Source organism: Eublepharis macularius, chromosome 12, assembly GCF_028583425.1.
Source record: "Eublepharis macularius isolate TG4126 chromosome 12, MPM_Emac_v1.0, whole genome shotgun sequence".
Taxonomy (NCBI): Eukaryota; Metazoa; Chordata; class Lepidosauria; order Squamata; family Eublepharidae; genus Eublepharis; species Eublepharis macularius.
This window is the reverse complement of record NC_072801.1, coordinates 809,065-835,082: the sequence shown is the minus strand read 5'-3', so window position 1 is coordinate 835,082 and position 26,018 is coordinate 809,065. Positions and strand designations below refer to the sequence as shown.

Below are 26,018 nucleotides of genomic sequence, written 5' to 3'. Positions count from 1 at the left end.
CTCCCGCGTGACCCGCGGCAGAAACTTTCGCAGGGGAGCCCCCGCTCCGGCAGCGGCAGCAGCAGCGGAGCGCGGCCGAGGAGCGCCGGGGCGGGCCAGGCTCTCGGGGCGCGCGAGCGGCTGTGCCATGCGGGGCTCCCCCCGGGCGGCGGCGGCGGCGGCGGGGCTGGCGGGCGGCGGCCCATGCGGGCGGGCGGCGGACAGGATGCGGCCGGGGCTGGGCGCGGGCAGGCGGCATGGCCCCCCCGCCTAAGGGCCCCGCCGCCCGCAAGCTGCTCTGCATGTGCACCCTGTCGCTCTGCCTCACCTACGCCTGCTACAGCCTGATGGGGGGGCCCGGCGGCCGCCGCGCCCCGCTCGCCGCCCGCGCCGCCCCCAGCGCCTCCGCGCCGCCCGCCAGCCCCGCCAGCCCCGCCGCCGAGCCCTCCCGCGCCGGGGCCCCAGCCTGGCTCCGCACGCCGCCGCCGGACGCCAGCCCCGGCCCCAGCCGCAGCAGCAGCAGCCCCGGCCCCGGCGGCGCCCCAGCCACCACGCCGGACTACGGCGAGAAGCGGCTGCCGCAAGCGCTGATCATCGGCGTGAAGAAAGGGGGGACCCGCGCCCTGCTCGAAGCGCTCCGGGCGCACCCCGACGTGCGCGCCGTCGGCACCGAGCCCCACTTCTTCGACCGCAACTACGCCAAGGGCCTCGACTGGTACAGGTAAGGCGACGCGCGGCGGCGGAGCGCCCCGAGGGCTTTGCCCCAGCCCGGCCGGGCTCCGCGGGCGCTTTCGCCACGTGGCCGCTTCTGGGCCGGGCCGGGACGGAGCGCGGCGCGCAAAGGGGCGCTGCTTCCGCCCCCTCTGTCCGGGAAGGGCGGCGGAGGGGCGCGAACCGGCTCCCCGCTGGCCGCTGGCGGGGACGCAGGGGCGGGCGCGGAAGAGCCGCGGGAGGGCTCCCCGTGCTTGCAGAGGGGCCGGGCGCCTTGTGCGGAACTTTCGGCCCGGCGCCCTGGGGCAGGGGCTCGGGCACGGCGAGCGGGCCGGGGCAGGGAGGCTGCCCCCGGTGCGGCGCCTCGGCGGCGTGCGTGGCGCTGGCCGGCCCTTGTGGCTGCTTGGAGATGGGCGTCGGGTCCCCCTTCCGGCCCGGCCCGGCGCAGGACTGCCGAAGGCCCCCGCCTTGGTCTCGCCTGCCCAACTTTCTCCGCGTCCCGGCCGAGGAATCGTCTGGGGCAGCAGGGGGGGCTCCGGTGGCATGTCCTTCCCTCTGCAGGCACGTTTCCCACCAATTGCTGGGAAGCCGGGCGGCAGCCCTGGCTTCTTGGGTGGCTGGAGCTGGGGTGGCTGGCCCAGCTCTGTCCCCGGGGAGGGGGCGCTGGGCTGGGCCAAGGGGCTAAAGGGATGGCGGGGGGGGGCGTAAGGGCCAAGAGGGACACTTGCCGGCATCTCAGCGAACAACCTGCCTTCATGGACTCCCTGGAGCGGCCCAGCTCTGGGTCTTGGGGGGCTGAAGTCAGGGCCCTGCGTGTTGCCACAGGAGAATGCCTGCGTGTGCGTGTGTGTCCATCTACACGTGCACACACATGAAAGCGTAAGAAAAGGCCGCACATGGCCTCTGGTGTGTCTTCCCTCTTGCTTCCTCTTGCGTAATTTAAAAGGGGCGGGAGCAGCTGGTCTTTTCGGTCTTCTGCAGAGGAGTGGTCCAAGTTCTCTCGACCCCTGGAAGGCCCTGCTGGTCCCTTCCGACCCTGTGATTCCACGATTCTCAGGCTGGGGACATGAAGCCCCTGAGCTTTCGGCCTGAGGAAAGGGCACGGTCCGATGCCCAGAGACCTGGCAGCCGATGGCTCACCTGAGCTGTTCAGTTTAGGCCAGATTGGCACTGTGCTACAGGCTGTGGTGTTTGAAGGACCAGATTTTTAAAATGACGGTTGGCAAGCAGTGTGATATTACCCCGAACGTGACCCCGTAAGGGCATTTCATACAAGCTGGTTATTAAAAGTTGATCTGCTCTCAAGAGTTGCCTCCAGAACTTGAGCAAAGATCATTCTGAGGGGAGGTTGTTGTCGAACTAAAGACAAAGTGGACAGGTTGTGGCTCCGTTGGCAAGCCTCCGTCCTCCTCTTGCTCCCTCACAGTCCACAGTCCTGCCCTCTGTAGTGGGGGCAACGCTGCCCACTGCCAGGTTGGTCTCAGGATCACTGGACTCTCCACAGCAACGGGTATCAGCTTCACCTGCTGCAGTGGGTGGCCGCCTGGCTGTTGGGCGGGCGATGTTGCCGAAGGGCTCCAAGCCCTTCGATATGTTGCCGAAGGGCTCCAAGGCCATTTTGATATGGGGAAAATACCTTCCGAGCTCCTGTCCCGGTGAATGTTGAGAGGCAAATCCAGCGCCCAAACCAGCTCCAGGGAAATCTCCGAGATCCCAGATCTCGGCCATGCCCACAGCCTGTCCCTGGCAGTTCTTAATTCTGCCTGCCGCCTGGGCGGGGTGGGGGCGGGCGGGCCGGAGAGGAAGCTTATGGGCCAGGGCCTCAGGCCAAGCAGGGAGCCAGGCTGCTGCTATCTTTCAGGTCTGGGCTTGGCGCTCTCTGGAGCAGGAACCCCCCCCCCTCTGTTGGGCAGTGCTTTGTGACTAACTGTGAAACTCACTGTCACTCAGGACTGTGTGCCAAGCAGTGTGTGCCTGCTTGCATACATTTGTGTCTAATGCCATGCATTTTAACACAATATCATTGGGCCAAGCTGGTTCTGCTACTCAGGTTGGCTTCGCTTACGGTTGTCACTTGTTAGCTTTGTGGTGGCAGGAGAGGGGTGTGCTGTGCCTGTTGCTCAGAGTTGCCTCTCAAGTGCTGCGCGAATTGGCAGAGGGTCCTGGCAGAATTCCTAGGTGGCAAATAGGGCACACACACATTCAGCCTGAATGATTTAGCTATGAAATAATCTGCAATTAGCACAGCTGCTGATGTAACTGTTTTCCCGGTTGCTGATCGCAGCACTTTGCGTGCTTGGGAATGGTCTGGGTGTTCCTGCTGCTATGGTTTAAGGTTACCAAGGCGAGGCGGTCTTGCAGAGTTGGAAGATGAAGGCTGGCTCTATTGGGCCTCTCCCCGCCCTTGCATGACTGAGCAAAGCCTGTGACCTGAGCCAGTGCTGTGCCCTCTTGGCACTGTGCTCTTCAACCCCTCCAGAAGCCGGTCTTGGAAAGAGTCCTGTGTGACTTGAAAGTATGTTACCATCTAGTTTCTAAAATGCAGACCCCCAAAGATTTCACTTACTCTATGTACTGATGCTGCTGTTAAAGTATCTATATCCTGCCATGTCTCCGTAGGCTCAAAGTGTCTTAACAAAGCAATGGCAAGTTGCAAGGACATACAAAAAAGAGACAATGAAAAAAAGGGGGGGGCAGGTTGACAATCCAGCTAGATCTGCCAAAATCATTTACCTGCTGCCAAATGTTATTAAATGGGTTTTTTATTACAGAATAACAGTTTGCCAAAGTGGAAAATAGTTACAAGTTATTTTACTCTGAATGTATTGTCGTAATGCACAAGCAGAATGAGTGAGGCTGCAGAAAAGGGGTCCGTGGTTGGACTTCAGGGGGCGGGCCGAGCAGCAGGCTGGGTGCTTTGGGCAGCCAGGGGAGTTAGGGGGTGCCAGGCCTGCTCCTTCTTATGAGGCAGGGGCCACAAGGTTTTTCTTCCGACCGAAGGAAGCCATTCGGGTCCCTTGAGGATTCCGCAGGTTCTGCAGGGTTCAGCCTGTAACGGGGGCAGTTTTCGCACCTTCAGAAAGGAACGTTGATTCTGATCTTTAGCCCGTTCGGACGGTCTCTGCATGTCCTGCGTCTGCTGAGCTGACCCAACCCTGCGCCGAGAGAGGAAACAAATGTCTGGAGAAGCGGCAGGGAGGAGTCGGTGGCCCCCACGCCTGCCGCAGGGTCCTGTTTCTGTGCCTGGGCTTGCTGGGCATTAAGGAAACAGTGGCCCGTGGAGGGAACACTTGCGTCCCCCTGCCCACGTCCCCTGGAGCTGTGCCCACCCAGAGCCCTCCACGAGAAAAGCAGGATGGGTTGGTGGAGAAGGTCTAAAGTAGAGAGGTGTGGCAGCCCCTCCCCTGGACCCTTGAAAGCTGCGACCCCCCCCCCCCCCCGGGATCCCAGCAGCACCTTCCAAGGCAGGCCCTGCAGGTGTTCATTCACCTGCAAGATGCTTGCGGGCAGGGATAGAACCGCGGGTTGTGCTGGCCATTCAGGCTGGGGCTTGGCCTGAGAGGGCCTGGATGCAAGCCCCTGGGGCAGTGGAGTGTAATAGCCAGAGTGTCTGGTTATGCCTGGGGAGAGCCAGGTTAGAATCAAGCCAGTCACTCAACCTTGGAGGACTTTTGTGAGGAAAGAATGGAGAACCTCCTTGGAGAAAAGGGATGAAAATGGAATTAATAAAATAAACAATAAAGGGATGAGGAGTTTGCCTGCCTCCGAAAGGTGGCCATTTTTTTACTGGACCTTGTAGCTCTCCTTTCAGGCTTGGTTTGATCTGCAGCATATCTCAGGTGCTGTTCCTGATTCCCAGGTCATGGAAGGCCACAGCACCTGCCTGTTCACACACCCTGAACCTGCGGAAAAGGGACCAGCCACCCCCGCCCCCCCGCCCAAACACACACACACACGGTTGGCAACCTTCTGCCCTCAGCATTGTGACAGACCTCCTGCTCTCAGCCCCCTCAGAGGGAGAGCCCTTCTGCACACGCTCCGAGAGCAAGAGAGAGGCCGTCCCCAATGGCCTCTCCACCGGGGGCTGTGTGGACTAGTCCCTCCTGGCACAGGCTCACCCCCAACCCTGGACAGATGGGGGAGCCAGGTTCATGGGGAAGCAGCAGGCTGTGTTTCTCTCTCCCCTTCTTGCGTATGGAGGACCTGAGGAAGGGGGCTCCAGTCCCTGAAGACCTGCGCTAGAATAAGCGCTGCCGTGGGGGCCATGAGGCGCCTGCTTCCCATCACCCCCTGCTTGTGAATGGTGCTGAGCCGGGTTTCTGGCCAATGTGAAGGAGAAAACCCCTTTGCCTGCCGCGGCCACCTGTCCCCCCAGCTTCCTGTCCCTGCCAAAGGGCCTCCACAGAACGTCTCCGCCACATCACGCCAGATACGTTTCCTTGGGGAACCAAACCGCCCCTCCTGTGGGTAGCCTCCTCCAGTCCTCGGCCGAGGCGGCCCTGCTTGTGGGGCTTGCCTGAGTGCCTTCCGGAGTGGCTGGCTGGCTGCTGCGGGGCCTCCGGGGGGGAGAGGGGAGGGGTGCTCCCTGGGAACTGCAGGCAGGGCTGGCTGGGCTGCCTGGGAGGACCCAGGGGGAAGACTTTTGATTATCCCAGCAAGCGCAACAGCGCACAAATTGGTGGCACCTTGCACGGAAAAAGGATTGAATCTTCTGCTTTTCGTGGCTTTCTTTCCCCCTTCTTGTTGTCATGGGGACTTCTTTTCCCTTAGTTATTATATTGAGCACTTCAGCAGAAATTTTATTGCTTTTGGGGCTGGTGAGGCTCATAGGGGACATTTTTCACTGCTCATGATGTAATACACAGAGGTAATTTCTTTCAAATGATTTTTGCTTGAAATGCCTTCAATGAATTAAGAAGGTGTGTGGGTGGGTGGGGGGGGGTGCGTTTAGTCCCAGGTCCTAAGGAGGGGGACCCAAGGTTGAGCCTCCTCCACCTTTCACTGCAGAGTTAGAATAATTTTGCTAGTTTTCTGCAAATGGGAAGCAGGCCCAGCGGACATGAAAACCTCCTTGGAAATTTGCTTTCCCATCTCCCTTGTAATGTATTGCTTGACACTTCCAGGGAGCCCAAGACTTCCTTGGCAATCTGTACCGCCGCCGCCGCTGCCTGGCCAGCCTCCAAGGCTCCTCTTCATCTGCTGCTTCCAGGCGGGCCAGAGAGAGCAGTCCTTGCCCGGATCCCTCTCCAGAGGATTCAGCCTGCCCTCCAGCCACCCGAGTGACGGCTGGGGGGCAGGACACGAGGCAAAGGGTGCGGATGCCGTCGAAGGGCTCAGCTCATCCCCAGCCGTTGGGATGGGCGTGGGAAAGAAGCCACAGGCCCAACTCCGGGATTCGAGCCCAGCCGGGCCCTGGGCATTGCTGCAGGGTCATCTTGGGGCCAGCTGCCTTGCTTGGTGCAACAGACGTGGCCCGGAAGGGGCTCTGCCAGGAGAGTGGCTTGGCCAGAGCGTAACAGCTAGTCACCTCTGCTGAAAATGGCTTTGCCATTGGCGTAGTCGGTGTGTACTGAGGTATGAACTCAGCCCTAGCCTGACATCTGACCACTGCCCCCTACTGCCCGTCATGCCAGCTCTTTTCTGTCTTTACACTTGGCTGTCCTGCCCCACTGCTGCGCTGTTTTGAGACGCCCCCGGGGGGCTGATTTCCTGCTTTGGATCTGTTCGCTTGGCAATTGCCCCGTGATAGGTAGTCGCCTCTTTTGCAGGCCCCTGCCAACGGACTAGCAGAGCCTGCCAAGTGCCTTTGCCGTGGAGGAGACAGACAGCAGCCTTGGGGGAAGCAGTTCTCTTGCACTCTGACGGGCGACACGCTCTTCCCCGGCGCGGCGGTCCAGGCATTGATCCTGCCCTGTTCGGCATGCACAGTCAGCGCTCTCACCTTTTGGCTAATTTCTCCGCTGTTTATTGGGACTCAATGAATCCCTGCCTCAGCCAGGAGGCAGCTCCACACGTCTGCTGGACACCCCTCTTGTTTTCATTGTGTGTGTGTGTGTGTGCTCTTGGCTGGTGATGCCCCCATGTGTGCAGAAGCCAGCAATGCCGTGTGTGACGTTCCCTTGTCCTTAAACAACAGAAATGGCTCCAGAGGTTATTTTAAAATTCCCAAAATAACTAACTAGTTTATTTACTTTAAAGAGGAAAGGTCTGGTGAAATCAGGAGTTGAACATTTCTGAGGTAATTCAACTTCTCTCTTGCTCTCTCTGAAGTAAAACCAGAGCATGCACAACTTCAGTTCTTAAGCTCTTCTTCACAGATACTTAAAGCCTGTTTTGAGGCTTTGTTTCCCCCCATTTAGGATACTTTCTTTTAGCATTCTCTTTCTCTTTCAGAGTTAGGAATGCTAGTAGCCACTTTCTAGTACCCCAGTCCCCTTCTCTCCAAACACCAGAGCTTTCCTCCAGTCGCTAACTGAATCTGAAGGTTTCCAACCACACCCGACCAGGGAACACGCCGCCCCCCAGAGCGACCTCCCTGTTCGATGGAGTGGGGAAAGTCGCCTCTCCTTAGAAGATCTGTTCCCTTTCTTTGTCCCATTTGGGAGTCTGCACCTACTTCCGAAACCTCCTTGCCAACTTCCCCCAGTTCTCTTTCCAGTGTTAAAACATTAGGACGTCTCCCAACTCTTCACACTGGATCTCTCCCTGCTAGGCCTGAAAGCAGACCCTCCTCTTCCTAGCTCATGCTACCCACTTCGATTCCTGGGAGTAGCCTGTCAGGCAAAGATCTCTGTGTCGATGAGGGATAGCCCCGCAGTGGTGCATACAGCACTCCCAGGCTTTTTTGGAACGTGCAGTGTGTCACCCAGTGTTTCTCAGGGCCTGTGCTGCGGCGTGGTGCCTGAGAGCTCGGGTGCAACAGGCGCGTGTATGAATGCACCTTTCCTGCCTGTCCCTTCCTGGGAGGGAAGGGGAAGGTGTGTTGTAGCCCTGGCTCCATGAGTTCCTTTTGTGCAAATACAACCAGGAACTGTCAATTTATCCCTTTTATTTTTATCTTCTGACTGCTCTGATCACTCCGTTTGGCAATATCTGACTCACCCAAGTAAAGCAAGCAAGCAGAAGTCCTGAGCTTCCCTGGCCTGCTCAGCACAGGCCTGCTACCTTGCTTATGGGCGGGAAGGCACCTTTTGCTGAGCCAGAGCTGTGGCCAGTTGAAGGATTTCAACAGGGTCTCTGAGAGAGAGCTGCCCCCCCCCAGCTGCCTAAGGATTTTAAACTGGGACCTTCTGCATGCAACATGCTCAGGAGAGAGAGATGAGATTCAGGAGAACTTGACCTGCTGGAAATTCACAAACAGCTGGCGGTATTTGCAGGACTTCAGTGGAGCATGGCCAACTTCAGAGGTGTGAAGATGGCGTGCTTGGAAGGCCCACTCCTTTGCCAGTCTGGGGGATCAAGTAAACTGCTAGGGGGCAAGCGCTGGGGCAAGAGGGAAGGCAGAGGGCCAAGATGGCAGGTCTACCCTCTCATGGTGTTGCAGATGTGCCTCTGGAACAGTTGGAGGGGGGTGTTGAAGGAGGGTAGCCTGCCTGCATCCAGCGGTACCAGGAGAGCAGTGTTGACCCAGCTTCTTCTAGAGCCTCCCTTCCCATAAAGACCCTTTGGAACAGCCTGGTTCTGCTAGTTAGTGGTTGAGTAAAGACTCCAGGGGAGGGGGGGAGGGGGGAGCCCAGCCTGGGCATTCTTCGAAACTCCTGAAACTCCTTTTCTCTTCATTCCTCCTCCTGGAGCGCTGGGGTTTGTCCAGGCAGTCTGAGGGTGCTTGTGTTGTGCTGGCAGGGGCATGGAATGCAAGGAGCAAGTTAGGCCCAAATACTGGCATCAAATGCTGATGTCCTCACCCCACCCCACCCACCATGTGGTGTGCCATAACCGGTGCTGCACAAGGCAGGCTGCTTTGCCGGGCTGCTGGGCTGGCCTTCTCTCCCTGAGTGCAGCTTGCTTTCTTCAGGGTTGTGGTGCAGTTGGGCCCCTGGAGCCCTCCCCCCAGTGTCACTCCCAACGAGGATGCCAAAGCTCAGCAACTCTGTGCCATTTGTCTTTGTTAATGTGCTTGAGCCCCCCCACCCCCACCCCTCCGTTCTTATTGCTTGAACTCCATGGTGCTTAATGAATAACCTTGGTGTTACATTAATGCAGGATTCTGTGTTGTAATTAATATTTGTGTTGCCATTGGAAATGGAGGGTCATAAATGGTGGAGAGTGAGGGAAGCAAGTGGCAGGTTTAATTGGCTGTGTGCAGCGCTGAAAGGATTTTGCCATTAAATGCTCCGCTGTACGGAGGGGGGGGGGCAGATGGATTCCTCTGCACAGCCAGTGCAGGATCAGGATGGGAGGCAATGGGAGTCAGACGTTGCCTGACATTCATTTTGCAGTGTGCTAAAATCCTGGGGTCAGCAAACTTGTCATCGAGAATGAAAATGCCCAGAGCAGTGGCTCCCGAGCCCTGTGACCTGCTGCACTCAACTGAGCCAACATCCCACGCTGGCTGGAGCCTGTGTGTTTTAAGAATGAGAGAGGCATTCACAGGCACCCGACAGGCCACGATCCCCTGCTGCAGGGCCGCGCTCAGCATTCTTGCATGGGCCATTTCCTGCTCCTCCATTTCCTGAAGGCTAGAGCACCTACTACAGGCATTTGCTTCTGGGCCATTGGTGCATAAATGGAATCAGGCACTTGGTGGAATCACCGGGAATCAGGCACTCGGTGGCTTTGTTGTGGCTGAATTCCGACACAGTCCATGCTGCAGGCGGTCATGGGGCTTCCATTCATCAATGCTGGGCCTGGGCCTGGGCCTGGGCAGCGTTGGCACCTTCTCTTCGGACCTTTGAGCTGCCCTTTTCCAAGGGGGGCGGGGCGGGATTCAGACAAACAGCCAAGGCCTTGATGAATGTCTGGTGTGAATGCTAAGAAGTCACAGCTCGCCATGCGCTTTCCAAGGGATGCCAGGCTCCGGGGTCCCCTCTCTGGCCTCACTTGCCTAGTGGCTAAGCGGCCCCAGGAGCAGCAGTGGTGGCCGTCCCTTTGGGCACTGCTTCTGATCCGCCCTCCATTGCCAGTGCTCCCGGCCCGGGGTGGGAATGCACACACTGTTACCTGTCCTCCCTTCGTCTCTCCTGCGGCCGGCAGTGTCCAAGGGCCCTCTGGCACAGCCTCTGCTGCCTGTGCAGCATTGGATTTGGGCCAGCCAGGCTTCCCTGGAGGGTGCAGCTTGCCGTCCCGAGGCTTGCATTTTCCTGCCTGGTGAATATTCCAGCTTTGTCCCCCCCCCCCCGCTCTCTGTGCCCCTTCCATTTCTTCTCCCCCTGCTTCTTTTTAAACTGTGGATTCAATTAGTTCTATTTGCTGCATTAGTAATAAAACAATTCCCTCCGTGGCATTAAAATGAGCTACTGCTCATTATTTCCTTTGGCTCCATATTACACTATTAAAGATGGGGGAGAGCAGGCCTCAGAGGGGAATGGAGCCTGCAGGCCGGCTGCTGCCCCCAGCCTCCCACCGGAGCCCAGGAGGACCCACGGCCCCTCCGGCCTGAGCCCCTGATGCACAAGAGCTTCCTATCCTTGCTGCATCCACCCTGCCCCAAAGGCACCTGGGGGGGGGCTTTTTGCAATTGGGGTGGGGGGAGAAGTGCTTGCAGGAGAGGAATGCTGGGTTGGCAAAGGGGGCAAGTGCCTGCCCACTGGCCCCTGCCCATCTTCTTGAAACGTCCCTCTCTGGAGCAGCTCTCCTTGGGGATGGGCAGGCCTGGCCTGGCCTGGCCTTGCCTTGGGACTTTGCTTCCAGGGAGCTCAGGGCTGGCAAATGGGCTTTGGAAGCCAAAAGGTTTCCAATAATGCCAGACCCTGCTGGCTGCCGAGGCCCCTTCCTTCCCATCCTTGCTGCCTTCGGAGCCTGCACTGAGGATCAGCCTCTGGTGCCAGTCCGGGGTGTGTGTGTGTGTGTGTCCGTGACCTCACACAAGCACGTTTCCTGGTGTCTCGACTGACATTATATGCGGAACAAGTATGTGGCTTCCATCAGTTTCTAAAACCAGCACATTTATTGATGTATTTACTTTATTTCCACCATGCCTTTCTCCACACTGGGGACTCAGAGCGGCTTACGTCGTTCTCGTCTCCTCCATTTTGTGCTGACACAGGAGGTTTGGCTGAGTGGGCGTGACGGGCCAGGCAGGCACCCAGCAGGCACCCCGGGCCAAGGAGGGTTTCCCTCTGTCCAGGGACGAGCAGCTATTAAAGGCGTCATTCTGCAAGCATCTGACGGACAACATGGTGATACGGGGAAGTCGGCATGGATTTGTCCCCAACAAATCCTGCCAGACCAACCTCATCTGCTATGACCGAGTAACAGGCCTCCTGGATCACAGAAATGCTGTCGATGTGGTTGATCTGGATTTCAGTAAAACTTCTGACAAAGTTCCTGATGATGTTCTGATGGGTAAATTGGAGGACTGTGGGCTGGACTCTAGGATGGTCAGATGGACGGGGAACGGGCTGGACAGCCGCACCCAAAGAGTAGCTCTCGGTGGCATCGTGTCTGTTTGGAGGGAGGTGTCCAGGGGAGTGCCACAGAGCTTAGTCCTGGACGGAGTGCTTTTCAGTATTTTTAGAAACGATCTAGACAAGGGTGTGAAGGGATAACTCATTAAATTTGCAGATGACACCAAACTGGGAGGAGTAACAAACACCACTGAAGATAAGCTAGAATTTAGTGAGATCTGAACACACAAGAAAAATGGGCAGATTTGAATAAGATACAATTTAACAAGGATAAGTGCTGGGTTTTGCACCTGTGTAGCAGAAAGGGAAAGCATACATACTGGATGAGGGATACACTTCTGGGTAGCAGTGTGTGTGAACAAGATCTTGGGATACGGGTGGATGGGAAGCTAAATATGAGCAGTCAGTGTGATGCAGCAGCAAAAAAGGCAAATGCAATCTTGGGGTGTATTGAAAAAAGCATAACATCCAAATCAGAGGATGTCATTGTCCCACTATATACTGCATTAATCACCCACCCCACCCCTGGAGTATTGTGTGCAGTTCTGGAGGCCTCACTTCAAAAAGAGTGTGGACAAATTGGAAGGGGTGCAGAGGAGAGCAACCAGGATGTTCGGGGGCCTGGAGACCAAGCCCTGCAAGGAAGGACTTGGGAATGTTCAGTCTGGAGAAGAGGAGGCTGAGGGGAGACATGATCGCTCTCTTTTAAGTATTTACAAGGCTGTCACTTAGGGGAGGGTGTCCCTCCCCCAGCCCCAGAAGATTCTCTTCTTCATTTTTTGAACTGCCCGGCCTTTCTGTGGGGGAGCTGAGGGTCCTGATCCTGACATGGCATACCCACAGCCAATTTCCTCAGCTGCCTTGTTTTCCTGGGATGTAACGAGTCTTAGCTGCAAATCGTCAAGGGAGTCGATACAGCACTGGCTTTCTTCTTCTTTTTTGACAAAGCCGTTGTGTTGAGGGCAGGCCAGGCTGGCGGTTTGGTTTTGCTCCCCTTCCTGAAGATCAAAGGTGTTTCCACGTGGTCACTTGACGGCATTTCAGGACCTGTTCTGCTTCCCATGTTCTCCAGAGTTCTGCATGTGCAAGAGCCTCATGGGAAGCAGAAACGGTTTCTGTTCCTCTTTTCCCCTGTTCTTTCCCCCTGTGCACACGCCACGATTTTTAAAAAACTGCTGTCCAGCCGCTGCCGGCGCATGTTATGTCCCTGCAGAATCAAAAACTGCAGTTCTGCTTCTCATGCCCCCCCTCTTCCTTTCCCCTGGAGCTGATTGGTCTGTCTGCCGGTAACCATGCCCACCCCCCTCGGCTCTCTGAACTCCTCTCCTGCCATTTTTATCACTAAAGTGAGGTAAGAGTCCTAAGGCTGCTTTTCCGTCTGCTTCCTTTCTCCTTGATATGCGCACACTCTTGGTTTTTTTTTCAAAGCTGGAGTCCTAACGTTGTTGTCTATTCATGGGGAGGGTGGGATACAAACCAAACCAAACAAAACCATCCATACATACATACATACATACATACATGCATACATACATACATACATACATAATTCCCTGCTGGCTTTAAAAGCCAGGAAAGGGTTAAATGCCGTTTTACGCTTACGCTTGTTTGGGAAACAAAGCGGCAGGCAAGCTGCTGGGAGGGAATGCAGCAGCAGCATTTTAACCCTTTCCTGGCTTGGCTTTTTTAAAAAAATGAGAGTGGAATAAGCACCAAATGTACATGTTTCCCCTGAGAACTCCACCACCAATTGCCTCTCTGGGAATGGGGGGGGGGGGAGATAGGTTTCAACATAGCAACATTATGACACATGCGAAATAATTTTTTAAAACGAAATTATTTCAGCTCCAGCCCCCACGAAATGCTGCTCCAGACACATCTCAGCTCATCAGCAGACACCAAATTGCCTCAAGGTCATGCAGTGCAGAATGATGGGACCCCAAGCGGTTTCAGCACCGATTGGCGTGAATGCTCAGTGTCACTGGCTTAAAGTGTGCTGTGCGGAATGGGCCTTAAAGTATGCCCTGAAGCCAGAAGGAAAGGTTTGCACAGATCCGACAGACTCTTAGCCATGTAGGCTTGGTTGAGGATGAATCTTGTCCTTGTCTTCCCTTTCTCTTTTGAGGGGCTCGTTAGCTGTGAGTTGTCCTGAGCAGTCTCAACTGACTCTTTGGGGCTGCAGTTCAGCAGCAGCAGCAGCAGATTTACGTCTGATTGTTCTGCTGGTGTACCACAGAGGTAATTGAGAGCGCCCTGAACATGTGCAGAGTGGTTGGGAGGGTGGGCAGGAGAGGGAGGTGCTTGGGGTGACTTTTCCCACTCTCCAGATGGCTGCCAGAGCAGACGCTGCAGCATAGATGGTGGGAGAAGGCTTACCTCTCGGAACAAAAGACTTTCCCCCACCTGGGTGTAAACTTGGTAAGGTAGTGGACTTGGGCAAGCCACATTCTGTGTGCCCTTGGGGAATCACTGGTGGCCGGGAGCCAAGCAGCCGTGGTCACTCTGCCTGCACGGCAGGGATCCTTGGCTCAGCTTGCTGCAGGGTGTGTGAGCATCCCAGTAGGCTCCTGATGAACAGAGCACATTGGCCAAGGTTTGCCATGGCAGAGACTGCAAAGGAGGAAGAGGTGAGAGGCCGAAGCATGTGGTGAAGACTTACAGCTGCCACACACTCACCACTTCCCCACTTGGTCGCTTGTGTAGTATTTTTATTTTTACGTCATTTATACCCTGCCATTCTCCTCAATAGAGACCCAGAGCGGCTTACGTTGTTCTCCGCTCCTCCATTTTATCCTCAGGAATCTTGTGAGGTAGGCTAGGCTGAGAGGGTGTGACTGGCCTAAGGTAACCCAGAGAGATTCCTTGGCAGAGGGGGGATTTGAACCTGGGTCTCGCAGATCCTTGTGTGACACTAACCAAAAGTTACCAAATCTCACATGATCTCTTGCCTACAGCGTGTGTCCCTGGTGAACATTGCAAGATCAGAATCGCCCTTCCCTCCATGCCTGCCCACATCCCTTCTCACAGTCTGCATTGTGCTCGCTCTCTTTCTTTCCCACTTGAGAAAGTGTTCTGTGTGATTCTGAGCTTTCTTCATGGAGGTGAAACACTGCCTGGCTCACCTACTCTTTTGTTTCTGGTTCCATTGGGACTTACAGGTAGACCATTTCCAGCATAGGGTTTTTATCGTGAACTCGTTCTTGGGCCACGTGAGTCCAGCTTGCTTGGAGCGCCAGTGTTGTGGAATCTGGGAAGGAACCTGGATCCGTCCCAGATGGAGAAGGAAAGAGCACGCTCTGTTCAGCCGTGGCTGTTGAAGTGACAAGTGACGTCGGCTGCTTGCAAAACAAGTCTGATGAACCTCCGCACGATACCGTGATCTCTTTGGGGCTGAGATTGAGCTGATTGGAAGCCCCTGTTAATAACCGAACACGGTAACGAATCTGGCTAAGAAATGATGTGCATTTAGGAGGGAAGCTCTTTAGCAGCCCGATGAAAAATTAGACTGTAGAGTGGGGACGAGAAAGATGGCCCCGTTTAGCAATTAATCAAACCAATGGTAACGTGGAAAGGAAATAAACTTGCTAAAAAGGATTTGCTGAAGCAGATTAGAGGCAAATTTTAAAAAGTAGCAGCAAGGGGCACGGCTGGCTTGGGAATTGCCCTCCTCAGAAATCTTCAATCATTTCTGCAATCAATTCTGCATTTCCTTAATGGCAGCTTGTGTAGAACGAGGGTCGGTCTCTCCCTCCATTGTCTTAGATTAACTGCTAACTGCAACCTATACATTATGCAGAGTATTGAATATTGGTCTCACAACAATGCACTTGCCAGTTGTTTATTTCTCTCCTAGTCTTGCTGCCTGGTGGTTAGGTACTGTACTGAGACGGGGTAAGAGGCAGCCTGGTAATATCTGTGCTCAGTATTCTCCCCGCGCCTCCCTCGCTCCGGTACTGGCTTGGCAAACAGCTGTTTGGGGGTTTGACAATTACCGGCAGCTCTTCTCATAAACTGATTGTTTGTTTCTGGAGACAATTATGCCAACTTTATTATACGATGTATGTTTCACCACCACAAGCAACCTGCTTTATGGGGTTTTGCGGTAAAATACCAAGCGGAGAGGTGGTTTGCTTGCTAATATGATTCAATTGTATTGTGTTATCTGACCTTTAAAGGGAACTAGCAATCTATAATAACACGGCTGAATAGACCTGGTTGTGAGGATGGCTGGCAGGCTCTCCCTCGCTCTCTGGGTATAAATGTGGCTTGCAAATCCTCCCCCCGCCTTAATTCCACAGCTGCAAAATGCCAGGGAGCCCGTAGCGCTTGGAGGGCTACCAAAGGAGGGACCTGCAGCCGGCCGGCCAGCCAGCCAGGGTCCTTTCCCCTGGGTGGGAGGGCAGAGTGGCCTGCAGTGCCAAGTGCTGTGGGCTTCAGGAAAAAGAAGCTCACAAGGGACAAGTCTTCCAGCTTTGTCCAGGCAGCACAAAAGAATTTCACTCTGGTTTCCTCCTTCATCTCCTAAAGGGGTTTCTTCGGCAACAGGCGGGAGGGCATGATAGATGGTCGGGGCCAATCATCTCTTGCCGTTTCCAAGGCAAAGTCACGCCTCACACCTCTTCAGCCTGGCTTCAGGCCTGGTTATTATGGGATGGTCAGGGGCCCAGGGTGGGTGAGCGATGGACCAGGGGAATGCTTCTGTGTTGGGCCTCTCTGTGGCCGTCCATAGAGCCCGTGTCTCACTCTTGTTGGGCTGGTTGCGACTCCCGGCCGGACTCCCCGGACTGCGTTCCCTGTGGTCTGGGTCCAGGGGTGTTACTGTGGACCACGAGCGCTTCTTCCTGGGGATCTCCCTTCAAACGGCGTGCAGGGTCTCCTCCGGGGCAGGTGTGTCCAGCCCTGCTATGCCAATCCCTGCGCCCGTGGCTCCCAGGCTTGGCTACTGTAGTGCGCACTCAACTTGGGGGTGCCCTTGGAGGCTTCAAGTGGTGCTGAGCGCAGCTGCTGTTGGGGTGTGTGCTTACAAGTGGCCTATTCTGTGGGTGAGCCGCTTGCTTCTGGACTCTGCTGTGGAGGCTCACTGGCTACGCTTGGGCTACTCACTCTCTCTCAGCCGAACCTACTTCAGAGGACTGTTGTTAGGATAAAATGAAGTAGGAGAGAAGAATGTTGTAAGTCCCTTTAGGGAGAAAAGTGGGGTATAAATATCTAAATAAATAAAACCTAAATGGGTGGTGGGCCCCATCCCCCAAGGGTTCTCCCCCTCCCTCTCTCTCTCTCTGCATGTGATGAAAGCAAGACGAGGAGCTCATGCATTGCCAGGTGTGAACGGTTCAGCAGGGACCAAGGAGCAGCCCCCACTCGGCAGTGGCCCCCAGAGGGGTGTGGTGAGCCCCGTCTCTCTTGGATTTCTGCAAAGGATCAGAAAATGTCCTTTTTCCTTGGCATTTGGTTGATCTGGATTTTTCTGGATTTTTGAATTGTTTATTTGATCTGCATTTAATGTTTTATTGAGCTTTGTTTTATTGACTGATTTATAGGTGTTTTTTTTTAAACTTGGGGAAAGCAAAAGTAAAGGTGACGGGAGTTTTAGGAGTGTGATGGGATGTGATACTAAACTTTGGCTCTCAGGAGAGGGTCTCTTTCGGACTGGGATCAGAGGATCCATTTAGGGCTTTTATGGCATGCACAAATATATGTTGATTGACAGTAGGCCGAGGAGAAAACTCTGCAGCTGCCCCTGCTCTTGGGAGAGGGATTCATAGACATGGGTGCCACCTATCCTTGCCCACTTTGCCATAGTCTGTTCAGGAGCCAGCATATGCGGCTGGGCTCTGGCGCTTCCCGCGTGGGAGTTCCGGCGCTCTCCACAGTACTGATTCCCTCTGTTGCATATGCCTTGTTCCTGTTTTTCTCTAGACTCCAGATTGTCATTTTGGTTTCCAAGCCTGGGTCTGTTCCATGCCAGCTGGCACTTTGTCTCTCTGGTCTTTTCTCTCTTTTGTGTGAACTTTTTAAAGATTTTATCAAATAGCATGCTATATGTTTGTTTCAACATATACAAACAAAATGCAGGATCGTTTTACAGACACAACACGTGCACATGCACACTTCCTGCTTTGCAGCCAAGGTTGGCTCCCAGAGCAGCTAATGAGAATGCAAATGCCCCATTCAAAGGTTGGGGTGACCCTCCACAGCTGCCTTCTGGCACGTCAGGCCTTAGGTCTATCTAGCTGTGCGCTTGACTGGCAGTGGCGCCCTGGGATGTGTCCCAGAGACATTTCTGCTGCCGGGGGTCCTTTACCTGGCTATGCTGCTCGGGACTGTTTGGCTACTGGGCATGGCTCTGCCACTCAGCTACAGCCCTCCTGTAGGCACCCTAGCCTTGCCCGGCCCTGGCAAGGCCGTCCACGTGCCTGGCCTTTTACTCTAGAGGGAGGAGACAGAGGACCTGGGGGGGGGGGGCTGGGTTGCTCAAGCAGCCGTATTAAGAAGCGGCCTGTGTTCGGTGCCAAAAGCCTTAATGCCGCGTGTGAATTCTTCAGGACTTGTGAAATGGGAGGCCCGAGAGGAAAATGCTTTGGTGCACATTTCTGCTCCCTCTCTGATGTCCAGGTTCTTCTCTTGAATTTCAGCGGCTTGTGGAAGGGAGACAGGATGCTGTTCGTCCCTTGCACTGGTCGAAGGGTACTGCTGTCCTGGGGGCAGGGCCCTGCTCTTTCTTGTAGTGCACTGTGAGGTTTAATTTTGGAGAAGAGAAGCCAAGTGCGGGGGAGCTGGAGACGGGGGCTGTGCCGTGACGGAGATGCTGCTCTGTGCCTGTGACCTCCTAGGCCTTCCTGTCCTTGGAAACAGTTCCCTGTTCAGTTCTCAGGCACAGATTTTTGTAAAGTAACTTTTCTGGTGAAGATCAGATTCCTAAGAGCCAGTTTGGTGTTGTGGTTAAGAGCAGCGGGACTCTAATCTGGAGAGCCGGGTTTGATTCCCCACTCCTCTGCTTGAAGCCAGCTGACCATGGGTCAGTCACAGCTCTCTCAGAGCTCTCTCAGCCCCACCCACCTCACAGGGTGATTGCTGTGGGGATAATAATAACCCACTTTGTAAACTGCTCTGAGGGCCAAGCTACAAGTGACGAATGACGCTTGAACGGCAAGTGTATTTCTCCCTGTTCACTTGCCCTCCACTCAATCCACTTGCCATTCAAGTGTCATTTGTCGCTTGTAGCTTGGCCCTGAGTGGGTGTTAAGTTGTCCTGAAGGGTGGTATATAAATTGAATGTTGTTATTCTGTGTAATGCTGAAATTGCTTGGGCTTGCAGGAGGGAGAGAACTTTTTGAGCCCATCTTTAATTGAAAATAAGGCTTTAAGAAGGAGCTTCCGTGGTGGGGAAGCATGGGCCGCTGTGGGGGGTGGGGGGAGATCATTGTCTCTGGAGCTGCTGGATGGGTGGGTGGGGGGTGTTGTGGGCTCTCAGGACTCTCACCAGGTCCTCAGCAAGGTGGCCTTTTGAACAGGCTCTTCACACGTGGGGAGAGAGGGGGGGATCTTATTACGGGAGGCCAACTGGGAGAGATTAGAACGGCTGGAGGAATCACAACTCCTGGAGCCCCCTCATGTTCCCTGTTCCCTTCCCACATGGAACTTCAGTGCCACGTCCTTCTTTGCAAATGTGTTCTCAGTTGTATGATGGGATTCAGGGACCCCCCCTCCCCCCAGGGAGAAGAAGAGCTGGTCTCAAGCCAAGAAAGCCGCCTGACGAGGCCCTTCATTAATGGGATGAGTTAGAGCCAAGCTACGCCTGACACAGGTTGGACACTTGTCAGCTTCCCTCAAGTTTTCATGGGAAATGTAGGCGTCCTGGTTTTACAGCTTGGCTCTCCATTACAGCTGCAAGACCAGGATGCCTACATTTCCCATCAAAACTTGAGGGAGGCTGACAAGTGTCCAACCTGTGTCAGGCGTCACTTGTAGCTTGGCTCTTAGTTGATTCGCAGCGGCCTCTTCTTGACACAGCACAAGGCTCTCCTGGGGTTGCACATGGGCCTCCTCGTCTCTCTCTTACCCTCCCAGCAGCCCTGAAAGGCAGTTGGGGCTGGGAGACAGAGTGACTGGGCTGAGGTCCCCTTGGGAGCTTTATGCCAAGTATGCCCGCCTCGCCTTATTCCAGCGCTCTAGCCGCTATGCCACACTGTTTCTCGTCAGACCTTCTGGAGCCTCTTTCTGTGGTGCTTCTGGTGACTGCTGAGGGCGCTGGAGTCTCTTCTGCTCTTGTTTCCTTTGTCCCAACGAGGCAGTGGAGCAGCTGTCAAATGCTGCTGTGTGCCCGTCCCTGTTTGCCCAGCAGGGTTTGCAGTCTAATTCCAGGACCCTTGTGGGGTACATTTCCTTTCCACCATGTCTCGGCAGTCCACCTATTCTGCCTCTTCAACAATCAATTCCCATTTGTGATGTGTTAAAATGCGTGTGTTTGTGTGTGTGTGTTGGTTATTTGGCAGGTGTCCCGCTCAAGGGTTTTTGTTATATTTCTTTTCTCTAGTAAACGATTTTAAAAGGAAACCTTGATTCTTAGATTGATTTTTAAATAAGCATATCTTTTACTGATCTGAAGAAGGGAGCTGTGGCTCACAAAAGCTCATGCCTTACCACTAGTTTTGTAGTCTTACAGGTGCCACTGGACTCCTGCTCTTTTCCGTATCCTAGGGGCTGACGTGCAAAGTGGGCACACGGTTTTCTGCAAACAGAACGTTCCATCTGATCTTGCTAATAAATAAGGAGGTGTACAGACAGAGGGAGGCACTTGCACCGTCGATGGGGCAGACGGGGGCCATTCCCGCCAGCTGCCCAGTGTTCTGAGGGAAGAGGCTCCTGTGGTCTTGGCAGGCCCCCCTCCAGCCCCTCTGCCGCACGGTCAGGTTTTTCTGGTTCGGCACCTGCTCCTCTATGCCTCCATGCTCCCAGGGAGCACAGAAGTGCTCTGCCTGGAGTGACGTGTGCTGGTCATCTGCAGAGCCCGTATGGTTCTGGAGCCAGCTGGTGCTCCTGCTTGGCCAGTGCCGGAGGGAGCTGTACAAGAAGGCTTCCTCCCCCCTCCCCTGCCTTCTCCCTTTGTGGGCCGGCTGGCAGCAGCAGTAGCTCCTTGGGGGTCTGAGGTGCCTCATATTGCTCTGGGGCCAGACAGCAGCTCTCTGGTGTAGGGCAGGGAGGACTGCCTGTGTCTGCTGCTTTTCAGTACCAGGCCATGCTGGAAGCTGATACATCACCAAAGAGAGAGCACTGGCTCCTGTCAGAGTGAGTTTGCTTGTTTACTTCATTTATACCCCACCTTTCTCCCCAGTGCAGACCCAAAGCAGCTTGCGACATTCTGCCTTATTTTATCCTCAAAACAGCAACCCTGTGAGGCAGGTTAGGCTGAGAGGGAGTGCCTGGCCCAGTGAGCTTCCACGGCAGAGCGGGGATTCGAACTTGGGTCTCCCAGATCTTTCTGACACTCTCACCACTACACCATGCTGGGGGCACCTCAGAGTGCAGCTTGCATGCTTAGATTTACTGCTCTGCCCAGCTTTGCCTGCTGCTCCTGAATCCCCTCCAAGCACTGAAATCTGCCCCCCGCCCCAGCGGTGCCGGCTTAGCACGAGGCACCACCAGGGCTTGAACTGAACAATGGCAGCAGGCTCTGCTCCAGCCCACCCCCACCCCCACCCCCCACCCCGCACATTCTCCCTCCCCCTCCCCCTCCCTGGATGCTTGGCAGAGGGCAGCATGACTTCCTGCCCTTCTTCAAGCTGATCTTCTGTAGCTGCAATGGCTAAGGGAACCCCCCAGGCTTCATTCACATTTTGTGTCTCTGCCCCAAGCCCAAGGCAGAAAACGGGACTCACTAGCCCCAGGGAGAAGAAGGGGGAGAGGAGACGGCCTCAGAAGGGGCCCGGCAGGAGTCAGCCTCCCCTCTCCTTTGAGGGGCACTTGGGCAATGCGGCAAACGGTTACCCAGGCATGTGAGAGGCCAGAATCCCTGAAGGCACAGTGAGGGGTGGAGCTTGGCGTGCTCCTCCCTCCACCATGATTTCTGCCAGCATCTTGGGATCGCTCTCTCTCAGCACGCCCAAGAGCTCCCCTTCAAGGGAAAGGAAGCTGCTCTCCCCCTCAGAGATGGACTTCGGAAGAGACCAGGCAGGTGCCGAGCCCACCTGAGGGAGCCCCACTGCTTTCCCACAGGCAGCTTGTTAAGGTGGACGTGGCTCCCCTGAATCTTTTGCCCGCTTTTAAGCAGCGCTTGCCTGTTAAACAGCGCAGGGCAATCAAGTCCTCCCAGCTTCAATGCTTCCATTCAGAAAAGCCCTTCGCTACAATGTTGCTTTTAAGTAAAGGTAGAGTTTCCTTTCTCCCTAATTCATAATCACACACCACGCCACTTCTGAGCTTTTTCAGATGTGAGAAATGATTTGGAGTCTAGAAATGCTCTCTGGGCAGTTGTTTGTCTATATTTGCAAACGTTTCTCCCCCCACATTGGAGGCCTAACCCTTAAGAGCTCCCCTTCCACCATGTCCCGTGGGAGAATACCCCCTCCCAGTTTAACAGCCTCTTCCGGGCTCATATTTTATCCCAGTACCTGCGGAGCTTTAGATCTCCCTGAGCTGCCCTGGCCCAAAGCCAAATTCTGGAATCAAAACAATAAAGTGCTTTTTAACGGGAAGATGCCCCACAGCAAGTGTTCATTGCAGTCTTGGTGCAGAAGGAGACACGCCCAGCTCCTTGGCCTAGGAAGAAAATGCAGCAGACCAGGGTTTGGAATCTCTTGAATAGCGGTGGGCAAAGACTTGGTGGAACTAAGGCAAAGAAGGTGGCTCTTCTCTCCCTTTATTTACATATCTGCGCTCCACTTTTGCTTGCGGTGGTTCACAATTCATGCAAATTACAATAAAAGTCCAAGATTTTGGTCCAGTAGCACCTTAAAGACCAGGCAGGTATGAGCTTTCGAGAGTCAAAGCTCCCTTTGTCAGATGGAAGGAGACGAAAAAGGAAGGAGTCTTTAGAAGGGTATTGCAGATTAAAATGTCAGGAAGCTAGCTAGAATATGATGTTGCAATTCGCTTGATAGAGCAGGGGTGCAGAGTGCAGAAAATCAGCATCTGTAGTGCTATGTCACAATTCAGACCAGGGTGGGGGGGTGGGGGTGGGGTTCCATTGTTCTGACTTTGTAAATAAACTCTCAATTCCAGAAATCTCCTTTTTTTCTCCTTGAAGCGACTCCGCTTGAGAACTGCTACTCTCAGGTCAGTGATGGAGTGGCCTGGCAGATTAAAATGTTCTCCCACAGGTTTTTGAATGTTGTGAATCAGATTTATGTCCATTTATTCTTTTGCAAAGGAACTGACTTGTTTGGCCAATGCAGAGAACTGAAGGACATTGCTGACTCTTGATGGAATATATAATGTTGGAAGATGAACAAGTGAATGTGCCAGAGACGGTATAGCGGGTGTCATGAGGCCCAGTGGTTGTGTTGTTGGAGTGAATGTGGGGACGGAACTGGCGTCTTGGTTTCTCGCAGGCCCTGGCCCCAGGGTCCGTGTCCAGGTTGGGACGTGCATGCTTGTGCGTGTGGAGTTGTTTAAGGTGGGGGGGGCAGGCTGCCTGTGGGCAAGAAAAGGTTTGCCTCCCAGTGCCTGTGAGAGAGAGAGAGAGAGAGAGAGCGAGAGAGAGAGAGAGCTGCGCCATCGTCCAGCATCAGTGGCAGATCATTAATGATGCGCTGAACTGGTTTGAGCTGGAACTGTGTGTGACTACCAGGGGTGTTCTGTTGGCACTGCATTTGGGTTTAACTTGTAGCGGATCATGACTTGGTAGCATTCTGGTTTTGTTGATCTATTTTCTTACTACATCTGGTAGGTGCTGTCCTTTCAGAACCTCTGTTGTAAATCACGCAGGTGAGCATCTCTGTCAGAGGGACCAGAGCAGGTGTGGCTGGAGGGGAGAGCTTGGCTGTAGTCAGTGAATGGTCTGCGGTGTTTGGGATGGTGGCCAGAGGGGTGTGTACACGTTTGGTGATCAGAAGGCTTTTCAGTGGAAGGTGGCTTCCGTCGTGGTGTCTAGAAAATGTTCCTCTTGTATGGATTGATTCATGGTCAGATGGATGGTGGGGTGGAAGTTGCTAGACACCACTGTACCAATACAGTGGCCGTTTCTGCCCGGAGCTTTGTCCCTGCCCTCGCTGCCTTTTGAAGCCCTGACAGAGAGCAATGCAGAGTAATTTCCTCGGCCTCATTGCCATCTGTCTTTTCTGTGTAAATTAGGCGTGTGAAAATGTTTCTGGATTAAACCCCCTTTGTCCCGTCATCTGTGCCACTGTCAGGTCTTGGCAGGTAAATCCCCAAGCACTTCACGGCATTCCCTCAGGCTAGGAGTTAAAGGTACTTTATTGATGAGATACACCAGTCTCAAGATACTCAGACAGGAGCATTGGCAGAAGTGACGCAGGGCGGCAAAGCAAGGATAATTATAGGGTGACATTCCCGCCCCTGGGAAAGAAAGTCCATTAGGATTTTGGCGCGAAGGGTCCAGGATCTCGGAGAGGAGGGGAAGGGGGAGGATGAGCGCATCCCAGTCCTTAGGGAGGGTGATACAGCTCCGACTGGAACTTCAAGGCCACGTTTTCAAGCCGGCCGGGGAACAGTAACCAGAGACCTGCAAGATAAGCAGCTAACAGCCAAGCAAGCAAACATGTTCCCTTTGCATATTCTCAGATGTGTAGAATATTGTACACCAAGACAGTCATGGTAGATATACTGGGGTGTATTTGACAGCCACGTTGCATGCCGATGTCTTTGCTTCACCCAAGATCTTCCTGATGGGGCTTCAGGACTTGGGCGTGATGTGCAGCCCTGTGCCAGGCTCTGCCAAGTAGCTCTCAATAACTCCACTCAATAACTTCATCTCCCCTTCCCACCGGGGCGTTTTCACCCAATAGGGGCACCGGTTTTCCCTCAAACCCTTGTGTCCCTTGGAATGGAGGTGTCCCAATAGAACTATGGGTGCTATTATTCTAGCAGTATTCTGCACGTGGCCGAAAGCTGACCCAGTCATCTTGTTGGTGATTGATATAGCATCTCAGAAACTGCTCCAAAATCTGATCAGTCCATTCTGTCTTTTCATCCGTTTCGGGATGGTGTGCTGAACTTAGTCCTTGTTCAATTCCTGTCAGTTTCATAAGCTCTTGCCAAAATGTAGCTACGAATGGACTCCCACGATCTGAAATCACCTTCTTGGGGAAAGAATGTAACCGTACCGCAATCTGCATGGAAAGGGTAGCCAGCTTTTTTTGCTGTGGGTAATTTAGAACATCGTACAAAATGAACTTGCTTAGAAAACAAATCAACAACCACTGAAATCACAGTTTTCCCTTTGCTAGGCTGGAAATCCGTTATAAAGTCCATAGAAATCGTGGCCCAGGGTCTGGAGGGCGTCTCTAGTGGGTGTAAGAGTCCTGGGGGCTCCCCCCCCGCTTCTTTCCCATTACACATATTTAACAAGTGGTCACATGCTGAGATACATCTTTTCTCATACCTGGCCACCAACATTGTCTCTGGGCTAAATGCAGCATTTTCACGAACTCGAAGTGCCCAGCCAGTTTGTCATCGTGACATTTCTTTAGCACTTCCCCTCAGAGGCCTTCTGGCACATACAATTTACCATTTCTGTGCCAGCATCCATCCTCCCTCCTCTCCAGGGAGTCTTCTAATCCCTCCTCCCCCTCCTTCTCCAGTTCCACCTTGATGTTCTCTATTCAAGGGTGGGGCGGAGACGTCTGGAGCTCACGTGCTTGCTGTTGCGTTATCATTGCCTCCCCCCCCAGCTGAGTTGGTGTAAACATAGTGTCGATAATCTCCTCCCTTTGACTGTTGTTTTGCGGGAGGTGGGACAAGACGTCCGCTAGGAAGTTTGAGGATCTGGGGAGGTGTTTAAAGGTGAACTGAAACTTTGAAAAGAACTCTACCCCCCTGAGTTGCTTCACGCCCAATCTGTAGGGTGACCGGAGGACCTCCAAATTCTTGTGGTCTGTCCATACTTCAAAAGGTATTTTGGCTCCCTCTAGCCAGGGTCTCCAGGTTGACAAGGCTAGTTTAACGGCTGCTGCCTTTTTGTCCCACACAGACCAATTTCTCTCAGTCTCAGAAAACTGACGAGAAACATATGCTCACGGGTGTAACTGCCCATCCTCCCGCTCCTGCAACATTACTCCACCCATAGCCATATCACTGGCATCCACTTGTACAATGAACTTTTCGTTTTCGTTTGGGGGGCACAGAATGGGTTCAGCAGTAAACAAAGCTTTTAATGTCTCAAACGCCTGCTGGCATTCATCCAACCACACCAGTTTGGCATTCAGCTTCACTTCATCTGAGCCCTTCCCCTTCGTTTTCAGCAAGTCAGTTTACGGCAGTGTGGTCTGGGTGAAGTTTTTAATGAATGGTCTGTAAAAGTTGGAAAGCCCAGAAACGATTGTACCTGTCATCTGGTTTTGGGGGCCTCCCGCTCCACCACATCTTGCCCCTTGGCAGGATCCATCCCCAGTCCTCGTTGGGAAACCCGACAGCCCAGGAAATCCAATTCTTCCCTGTGTAACTCACATTTGAATGACTTGGCAAACAGTTTTTTCTCATACAAAGTGCTCTCAGTAATTTCACATGCTCCATATAGTTGTCAGAAGAAATCAAAACATCTTCAATATAAACAACCACCCCTTTGTACAGATACTTATGTAACAT

The 26,018-nt window shown here is 54.0% G+C and overlaps 1 protein-coding gene across 1 annotated transcript in view; it reads left to right on the top strand.

Annotated features, from left to right (window-relative positions):
* The first annotated feature begins 200 nt into the window (after window positions 1-200).
* The window catches only part of LOC129340731 (heparan sulfate glucosamine 3-O-sulfotransferase 4-like), a 58,616-nt gene continuing 32,798 nt past the window's right edge, over window positions 201-26,018 (top strand). The window contains exon 1 of the mRNA XM_054995689.1: window positions 201-700. Coding sequence (XP_054851664.1) covers window positions 237-700 — 464 coding nt within the window. The 5' untranslated portion in view covers window positions 201-236. The remainder of the gene's footprint in view (window positions 701-26,018) is intronic.